This window comes from Bidens hawaiensis, unplaced genomic scaffold (genome assembly GCF_021521415.1).
Source record: "Bidens hawaiensis isolate Kalapana, Puna unplaced genomic scaffold, B.hawaiensis_p1.1 tig00041075_1, whole genome shotgun sequence".
Lineage (NCBI taxonomy): Eukaryota > Viridiplantae > Streptophyta > Magnoliopsida > Asterales > Asteraceae > Bidens > Bidens hawaiensis.
This window is the reverse complement of record NW_027497255.1, coordinates 27,002-37,335: the sequence shown is the minus strand read 5'-3', so window position 1 is coordinate 37,335 and position 10,334 is coordinate 27,002. Positions and strand designations below refer to the sequence as shown.

General features: G+C 31.1%; 1 protein-coding gene across 1 annotated transcript; it reads left to right on the top strand.

Moving 5' to 3' along the window:
- Positions 1–1,874: 1,874 nt before the first annotated feature.
- On the top strand, positions 1,875–9,891 carry LOC143592588 (BEL1-like homeodomain protein 2). Its single transcript, XM_077072475.1, has 4 exons — positions 1,875–2,911; positions 3,679–4,061; positions 4,148–4,208; positions 9,262–9,891. The coding sequence occupies exons 1-4, from the start codon at positions 1,955–1,957 to the stop codon at positions 9,727–9,729; spliced, it is 1,869 nt and encodes a 622-aa protein (XP_076928590.1). The 5' UTR covers positions 1,875–1,954; the 3' UTR covers positions 9,730–9,891.
- The last annotated feature ends 443 nt before the right edge of the window (positions 9,892–10,334 follow it).

Below are 10,334 nucleotides of genomic sequence, written 5' to 3'. Positions count from 1 at the left end.
AGTACTCCAGATGGAAGGGTTGTCTAGAAGACTTTGTTAGGATCCTCACGCGACAAATTGACAAGTGTACCCAGGTGTATAAGAATACGAAAATTAATGTGTATAACAAATTATTGGTAATAAGTTTTCACGGAGTTACAAGCAAGCGTATTTATCTACTAATTTTGAGGTTGAGGTATATAATGTGAGGGAGCTTAGAGTTCTTTACCATCCTTGCATATTGGAAACATGATAAGATCTTAATGGTTGAGATGTATGTTAGAGACAAACCACTCTTTATTAGTGTGTAGTCCCACGATCTTTATTTGCCTTATATTCGGATGTTGTCATTACTAGGTCACAAAGGATGTGTCATTGATCAGTCCTACCATTTCCAAAGAGCCCATTGATAGCCATCTATGTCCAATGGGTGGGGCACACTCAACTTGGTTTTATCTACAAGACAATGGATTTTAACCCAACACGGTTAGTCGAAAACAAAATAGTCATTTTTTTAAAAAAAATGTTTGAACCAGGGGCTCCTCTTTAAGAGACATATGTCTCTATCAAGTGAGTAGCCCCACATTGGCCGAAAATAAAATTGTCGGTCAAGTAACTGAAAGAAACGTTTCTCCCTTGGTCATCCAAAGCGCGCAAGTTGGTTCCTACTTTAATGACGTTAAAATTTCGTTAGTTTTAGAGTCATGCCTTGTTAGTGCCCCTTTTGGTTTTCGTGTGTATAGTGTTGTTACTAGGTTTGGTCTATGTCTATTTTCTTATGGTCCATACATTCAAGGCTTTTTGTCATGGATGTGTTTAGGTGTCTTATTATTTGGATGGTCTTTATTGGAATGTTTCTTAGGTGTTGTTTGATGGTGTCCCTCTACCATCTTGCGCCTAGTTTTTCTTTTTCATATATTTGTATAGTTAAAACTTAAAACTTCAAAAGCAAATAAATTATAGAACATATACATATAACCAAGTAACAACCAAACCAAGTAACATATAATATAAGTTTGTCAAAAAGATTAAATTGATTTATATAATATATTCGAGGCAATTCAGTTACATGATTAAAATGCAGGCAATTGTGATGAAGACACCAAATCTTTTTTATTTTTATTTTTATTTTTTAATGATTTTCCCTTTTACCTACTTCCATATAAATTTCAGCCTTTCTGGACATAAATGTAATTTCATCTTCGTAATAATTCTAGTCTATTATTTAAGCACACACATATATAAAAAACTTGTGGGGTTTTAGATGTTATTTGTCAAATTAAACCAACATTAATTTACAATTTGTACATAAACAAATAAATAAATAAATAAATAAATAAAACAATTGTGTTGAGTACATAAGAGGGCGTTGAAGAACAGCGACTGCTTCAAATGTAATCAATTACTTTCGATCTAAATATCTTATCTCACACACACACACACATATATATATATACACTACAAATATAGATCGTCTCTTTCTCTCTCTATCGACAAGACTATTGCAGAGAACACTCACTAGTGTGAGAGAGAAAGAGGTTAATTTGTTTGTTCAAGAACTAAAGAAAACGATATCTAACCCTCAATCTCTTTTTCACAACAACATAAGAGGTTTGTTTGTTTAGTATACTACTATATTAATTACTATATATATTATTGTTGTATTCATACTTTTCATTTCATTATTATTAAAAGTAACACATTTATTTATTCATTTTGCATAAACTTGACAAAAAGCTTATTTGATGCTTTGTGAGTTTGTGCTATAAGTTTTTCCCTTTTATTTTTGTCTTTAATTATCTCCAATATTATTAATCTCCAATATTATTAAACTTCAATATTATTAATCTATGCAATCTATGCAATCTATGTCAAATATAGGTTGATGTACAACAACATGTTTGAGATAATATCATGGAAGTAGTAAGTTCAAGAATTAAACCTGTCTTAAAGCTGCAACCTAGCCTTTTATTCTATGTCACAAGATTATATTTTCAATTTCTCACATGGGTCTGCTCAAGATCAGATCCGACGGCCGTTGTCGTCACTCGTCGGGTTAGAAGAAATCGATGGACACGGCGGTTTACCGACGGTGTTCGAGACAGGAGCCGGAATGTTATCCGAGATGTTTAATTACACAACTGGTGGATCCAACATATCCGGTGGTTCTGAATGGTATGGGAACAATAATAATAATAATTGTAATAGAAATAATAAAAATAATACTGCTCAAGCAGCCATGCAACTTTTCTTGACAAACCCATCTCATAATATTAATAATCAATCTTCTTCTTCTTCAACCCTACATATGTTACTTCCCAATTCTACCCTTGACCATCAACAAAGCTTTAGTAGTACGAACGAAACCGAACAAGGGCATTTTTGTCCTTCGACACAATTCACATGGACTGGTGCATCAACACATGAAGGTGAAACAGTAAGTGGATTTGAAGGGTTGTCACTTTCATTATCTTCAACTTTACAGCACCTGGAAGCAGCTAAAGTTGAGGATATGAGGATAGGAGATCATGATTCCACAGGAATGATATACTTTAATCAAGTACCTGGTTCCGATCCTTACCGGAATTTGCATATGCAAGGAGGTGGAGTTATCGGTCCGGCCGGACACCATCCGATCCATATTGGGTATGGATCTTCTAGTTTAGGAGTTGTGAATGTTTTAAGGAATTCAAGGTATGCAAAAGCAGCTCAAGAGTTATTGGAAGAGTTTTGTAGTGTTGGAAGAGGTAATTCTAAGAAAAATAAGTCATCATTAAAACATAATAATTCCAATCAGAATCCGAGCAATAGCGGTGGTGGCGGTGGCGGTGGTGGTGCATCTTCTTCCTCTAAAGATCTCCCTCCTTTGTCATCAACTGAGAGAATTGAGCATCAAAGAAGAAAGGTCAAACTCTCTTCTATGCTTGATGAGGTAAGTCAACTCTCTCTCTCTCTCTCTCTCTCTCTCTTGGCCGGCGAAACAATCCGGTGACTAGTACTCTTGGTTGTAAAAGTCGTGCAACAAAACCGGTCGACTAGGAAATTGCAAGTACTTGATCTGGTTAGGGATTACTCGTTGAGTACTCAACCGTCTAGACCGATTTTTACAACACTGCTAGTGTTAGCACTGTTATTCTCTTGAAAAAAGCCGGCCAAAGAAAGAGGTTCTTTACTTACAGAATATGCTAAGTTTGCTTACATCCAAATTCCATATTTTATAAATAATAGTAATATAATCAGCAAATATAATTTGGATTTGGTAAAACCTTGACAAGCTACTTACATAGTATAATATGATACTAGCTAGACTAATATATTAGGGTTATAGCTTGCTTGAATTTTAAATTCATCATTAAAATTAATGTATTCTTTTTTCTTCTTTGAAAATTCATACTTATGATTGAAAATTTAAAATTTACATAAATTATAACAAGTCATGGTGTTTAATTAATAGTATAAAATAATTAACAGCTAATCTTTGGCCTTATTCAGAAGAAAAAGTTAACATTTGGAAACAGAAAATCTTGTTGGTGTGATGCTGTCAATTGTCAAAAACAGTGATTCCTTGATAGCTCAATAATTATTCTTGAATCTTGATCTAGTACAAGTTCTACTCATTAATTAGTACATATATATGGTTTGTATTTTGTTGTCATAAAGAAGTTAATGTGTTTTGACTGGATTTATGATCAATTATAGGTGGATAGGAGATACAATCACTATTGTGAGCAGATGCAAATGGTGGTGAATTCTTTCGATTTAGTGATGGGGTTTGGAGCGGCAGCTCCATACACCGCGTTAGCGCAAAAGGCTATGTCGCGTCATTTTAGGTGTTTGAAAGACGCGATATCAAGCCAGTTGAACCACAGTTGTGAATTATTGGGAGAGAAAAATCCTACTTCTTCTGGAGTCACAAAAGGTGAGACACCAAGGCTTAAGCTGTTGGAACAAAGCCTTAGACAACAAAGGGCATTCCATCAAATGGGCATGATGGAACAAGAAGCTTGGAGACCCCAAAGAGGTTTGCCGGAACGATCTGTCAACATTTTAAGAGCTTGGCTTTTCGAACATTTTTTACACCCGTAAGTCCTTTTTTTCCTTCTTCTGATGATCAAATAATATCATTTGATCTTTCGGGTTTCTTAATATATGTTGAAATGATTCTCAGGTACCCAAGTGACGCGGACAAACATTTGTTGGCTCGACAAACTGGGCTATCGCGAAATCAGGTTTGTTAATATTAACTTCTCATCTTTCTACATCTCAATTTGGCACTCTCATGCATTCATAAACTAATGGATATGTATGAAGTGAAAGATACATGACCTATTTGTGCTAAGATGCTAAAAATGAATGTTCATAAAGAGTATGGGAAAAGAGGAATAATAATTAGATGACGTAAAAGCCATTATAATAGTTTAGAGACTTTGATTTTTTCTTCAGTTTTTTATCCATTTTTGTGTAGGAGAGATGTCAACTTCTTTCAGTGATAGAAAATAATAATTTTGATTTTCAAGATTGTTCTTATTTTGACTTTATAACAATATATGGATATAAGTTACATGACAAAAAAAAATTGAGCCAACAAATATTTTATTTTCTATAAAATTCGAAAGTATTATATAAAGTTGATAACCAAACAAAATTGTTAAAATCCAATTCTGTATTTTAATCAAAGGTGTGCTCCTAAAATGAGTTTCGTATGCTATAATATATAATGACTATTGTAATAATAGCTATAACAAAAATGATTTCAAATATAACTATAATAGTTATCACTATTTAATTAGCATTATTAATTTTCTTTTATTAAAAGCATATCACCTACCAAAAAATGTCAACATTCCAACGGGAATTTTTATGTTTCACTCAAATTTATTTAATTATCTTGTAAATGGAAAAAGAAACAGAAAACAAAAATATAGTGATAATTTGATTCTTCATTATCGTAGTAAATAAGAGAGGAATTATAATTTCTTTCTTTGTCTTTATCAAAAATAAATCGGCTGAACCCGTAACATGTTTGCGTTAAAATTCATTACTTGATATAAATAAATAGTAATTCCATTAATCAACCGTGATGTCCAATCTCCAGTTTATAGTGAACTAGGCGAAAACCAACGTCTTTTCTTGAAAGTCAATTTAAACATTTAGTGAGAGATCGCAACTCGCAAGATGGATTTTGCTATAATATAAAAGTGAAAAACAGTTAATAAATTGTTATATGTGCGTTTATTGAATAATATACTAACGTAGATCGATTTGATTTGCACGTTTACTAAATTGTTTTTTTCTCTACATTAAAAGACCAATAAATGAGGTATAAAAAGTTTTATGTGGTATATTAAGTGACACCCAAACCAAATTTGAGTATTCCACTATCTATCCTTTAATTCTTAAATAATATTGTCATATCAAATGAATTAATGATACCCAAATAGATGAGATTATACAATTTTTATACTCACATAACTCATATATTTGTATTGTTCTCAGATTAAGACAATGATACGCGAATAAGTAAATACTCTAGAACTATACTAGTGAAATTGCTATGAAATAAACATAGGGTTACTTTTATAAGGTTTATTGGATTTTAATAATCTCTATTGAATAATATTGGTCGATAATAATCTTTATTCATTTTATTGTCACTGGCGATCCCAAATTTAAAAAAGTTAGCCCCCAATGGTTCTCTGTTAAAAAGAACTTAACGACGTTATACTTAATCATGAATTTCAATCTAATGTTTTAGGGCTGTTGATCGGAATGATGATACATGTCGATTGATGTAAAACTTAAATCGAAACGATGATTCAAACAACTTAATTTTTGTTAATTGGAAATTCAAACACCCGAATTGAAACATTATTTCGTCATTTTGGAGCACTGTTTCGAACTAAGTTTTACGTCAATTGACTTGTACCATCCTTCCGATCAAAAGCTATAAAATATTAGTTTGAAACTAGAAAAATATAACCCCGTTAAGTATTTTTTTAACGGATAACCATTGAGGCCAACTTTTTAAATACGAGACCATCATTGGCGATAAATAATGAGAATTATTTTCAGTCAATACTAATTAATAAAGATTATTAAAATTCAATAAATCTTTTCATAATTATCACATAAATAAATACACTTACTTAAATTAGAAAGTAAAGAATTAGGCTTGGGTTAGTACCAAAAACCAAGATGTTGTTGCAGCAGTGAGCACTGAAGTAGACAGTGCATCTAATTGAGAGATCGTAAGTACACTTGAGACAAGACGTCTGATTTCGTTTGCAGCTATTTGCACACTGCCACTGTTTTAGGTATTTGTGTACATCAAATATAACAACTGCTACCTTTGCTTTCTGGTACTTGTCTCCTCTTTACCCATTTTTTTAACAATTAAATGTTATATATTATACAGATTAAACGCTTACTCTTATTTTACGCTCTACTTCTTTAAATATTATTTTCTAAACTTTTAATGTAAGTAATCTTCATAATTCAACTAATATGAATATATGTTGATTGAAGTTCATATAATAGTAATTTCAAAATATTATCTACCGGTATACTTATCTTCTATAGTTTTAACATCAACTTATAATTTAATACCTTTTTTAATTAAACCCAAAAACTTGCATTTCTTCTACCAAATACGATGTGACATACCACCATCTAATCAAATATTTTACTTTGTCATATTGACCTCTTTATTAAAAAGAAACCATGTTGCATTATTAAATTAATCTTATTTCTAAGAAGATTATTTTATTAAATTATAATATATATATATATATATGGGAGTGTTATTTTGAGAATCATGTGGCTGAGATTTTGAACCACACATTTAATTAAATGATTTGAAATATGTGGTTGAGATTAAATTTAATTAAAAATAAAGCAGGAGAGAGAATAAGTATTTTTGATAATTACACAAGTTTAAACGTTAGTTACACATGTGTAAAAAGTCGATTCGGTGTGTAAAAAAATACCGTAATTTTTTGTACATCACTTACACTTACGTATTACACATGTGTAAAAAAAATTCGAAAAAAAAATTGTTACGTTGAGTTCTTTCGAGTTCTTAAAACTCAAAGTGGTTCTCAAAAGAAATCAATCATATATATATATATAGGGTCGATGTAACTGTACAATAATGTCTTAACGTATGATATGTACGCAAGACGCTCAAATGGAAAAAACAAGGCAAAATACTAAAACGTTCAGCCAAAAATCTAAATCGCTCAAAAACGGTTTTCGTGAAAAAATGTATAAAATTGATCGATTAAATATCCAAAACTGTTTTTTCGGTGAACAAATCATTATTTGGACATGTATTGACGATTCCAAGATGTTGGGATGTGATTTCATGAATCGATTCGTGAAAAAAAAGGATTCATGTACCTATTGTACGTTAAGGTATTATTGTATTGAATCTTTTGCGCGCACGCACATATATATATATATATATATATATATTTGTCATCACACTGAATAAATGAAGTTCTAGAACACTTCTGTTACTAGAGAAGCATCATACATTTCTAAAAAAAGTAGGAATACAAATGATTGGTTTAACAATATAACTGAAATTTTTAGCAAGGAATTGAAGTTAAACTACATAAACTCAACTTACTTTCAATGTAACCAACTAACTTTAAAAAAGAAATTTAAGATATTTAAAAATAAAAAGGTTAGATTTTTCTTTACTTTGTTTATTAGTTAATTATTAGTTAATTTGTGCGTGTAGTGTATCAATTATCAAAGATTTATAATTGTGCATGAATTATAAATCGTCCTCACTCTTTTTTATATAACATAATAAATTAATTTATTTTATTGTATTTAAAAGTGTGTTATTTTGTTTCAAGTAGGACTAAGTTTCATAAGTAATTATTTGCTAATATCTGTATATTTACAACTCTATAACTTTTAGCTCTATTAAGACTAAACACTCATAGAATTGATTATAGCTCTGCTATACGTGAGATTTTACTAGATATGATTGTTACACATTAATAAACACATACACACATATACACATATATGTATATGCATTAATTGTGTAAGATTAATAATACATGGAAAATTATAAAGCACCCTTGGTTTTGTCATTAAGTCAGAAGAAAATGACTGTAGGAAAGCAAAAGTCTTTGTCAATGAACAGTTTATGATGACACTATCTATGTCGACTTCGCCTTGGCTTTAAACCTTCGATCAGTAGCGTACATGTACAACTTGGTTTTTCTTGTGTTTTTATTCACAACTCTTTATGGAATAATATTACTGTTAGATTCATAGCTTTGAACAGGTTAGGATATAGCTTTTTTGTTTGATGTTAGATATAGATTTTTTGTGAATGTTTAGTACTAGACATTGGAGTATATTGTTAGATATCAAACAATAAATAGCTCATGGGAACATGAATTTGACCATGTAATTTACATTGGTACTATTGTTACGAATTTATAATCTAGTAGCTGAAGCTCCTAAGTTTTATGTTTTGTGCCAACTATCAATTGATTAGCATCAATCAGTATCAAACCACGTAACAAACATGTTAATTCGTTTAAAAGATTAGCGGTTCAACAATACAACAGAATACGCTTTTGTGACGATATATTGTCTAAACTCATCACAATCCACAATTTTGCGACTAATTCGTTTTACCATGAATTTTAACACAAAACTTAGTTTGGTAGTAGTACAAAGCTTACCTGAGATAAAAGTGGAATTTGTTAAATATTTTTTTACTTGTTGGAAATATTAAGTTCAACACTTTCGTATTTTTTTTAAAAGCAACTCACAAACGTTTTAACTCTGAATTTAAATGACCCTTTTTTACAAATACGGGACTTAACCGACACCTCTAAAGACTATTCTTTATTCAGCTATTAGATACCGCTAAGCTAAATGCCCTTAGATAACTTATGTTTTGTAATAGGGCAAAAGATCATAAAAAATATATGCAATTTTGATGTCTTAGGATTTAGGATTGGATAAAGTATGTTCCTATTGTGAGACACTTGAAACTAAGTATTAATAGTTTTGTCTACATGTGTGTGCCATTTCTGTTTTTTAACACAAAATTTTCTTATAAAATAAGATTTGGGTGACCTTCTTTGAATATATGCTAATAAAACAAAAATATAGTATATTAAAAACAAAACTTAAAACCATAACATCTTTGACATTTAATTATTAGTAACTTCTTACCCATGCATGTCCTATTCATATCCAAACAAATTATTATTAATGTCATATTTGTATTTTGTGTGTGGTTTGCAGGTTTCAAATTGGTTCATTAATGCTAGAGTCCGGTTGTGGAAACCCATGGTGGAAGAAATGTACCAACAAGAAAGCACAGAAGAAGGTGACCACCATCAAGATATTGAAAACTTGGATCATGAAGACCACAACATTAATTACAATAATAATATTAATAATAATAATAATAATCAACACAAAAATGGTCCCTCATCATCATCATCTTCTGCAGTGGCACAAACTCCAATGCCTCCATTACCACCACACACCACCACTTCAACAACCGAAATCAATGACCCTGAAAACAACCCCTCAACTTTTCTTCTAGATCCGTCGACATCCTTTCCGTCAGCACATGATGCTGACAACATGGGAGCAACAATGATAAAGTTTGGCGCCGCTACGGGTGATGTTTCGCTCACTTTAGGGTTACGTCAAGCCGGAAACCAACCGGAGAAGAATTCAGTTAGAGACTTTGGAGGGTGCTAAAGGTGTTACGTGTTTATAAGTTCGTGAAATAATTTTTTTGGCCATTGTTATACCATGAAGCTAATAAATTTATTAACTTTCTTTTTTATTAGTTTTATATTTTATTTATAAAACATGAAAATTTACACGATGATAAAATGTAGTGTTGTATTGGTAGTATCATTTTATTTGGTGTTTTCTAATTGTATAGTATGTACCATGTATATTATTTCATGTTATTGATGATCTTGTGTTAAATCTCTACAATTGTCTCTAGTAAGAGTGCAAATTATTATTTATTTTGAAATGAAATATTTTTACTTGTTTTTCTTTGGTAATGATACACAAGGCTAGTAGGTAATTAAAAGTTAGGAGTGGTTAATTAATATTGGAAAAGAAAAATAATAAGAGATTGAGATGATTGGGACATGTAAAGAGGAAGAGCAATGGAAACCCCCACGATGCAAACCCAAAATGAGTTGGAATGAGCGAATTAGATGGTTTGCTAGAGTTGAACCATTCTAAGGACATGATCCAGGATAGACGTTCGTGGAAACATAAAATTCGGGAACATTTAGAAAAATGTAATAATGTGTCGACTTAGCTTTATTTTAGGGGCCTACATT

Excerpts from the sequence above, each read along its gene's own strand:
- LOC143592588 (XM_077072475.1), top strand. The coding sequence starts at position 1,955 with ATGTCACAAGATTATATTTTCAATTTCTCACATGGGTCTGCTCAAGAT. Across the intron at positions 2,912-3,678 it reads TCTCTTCTATGCTTGATGAG|GTGGATAGGAGATACAATCA; the intron begins GTAAGTCAACTC and ends GATCAATTATAG. Across the intron at positions 4,209-9,261 it reads CTGGGCTATCGCGAAATCAG|GTTTCAAATTGGTTCATTAA; the intron begins GTTTGTTAATAT and ends TGTGGTTTGCAG.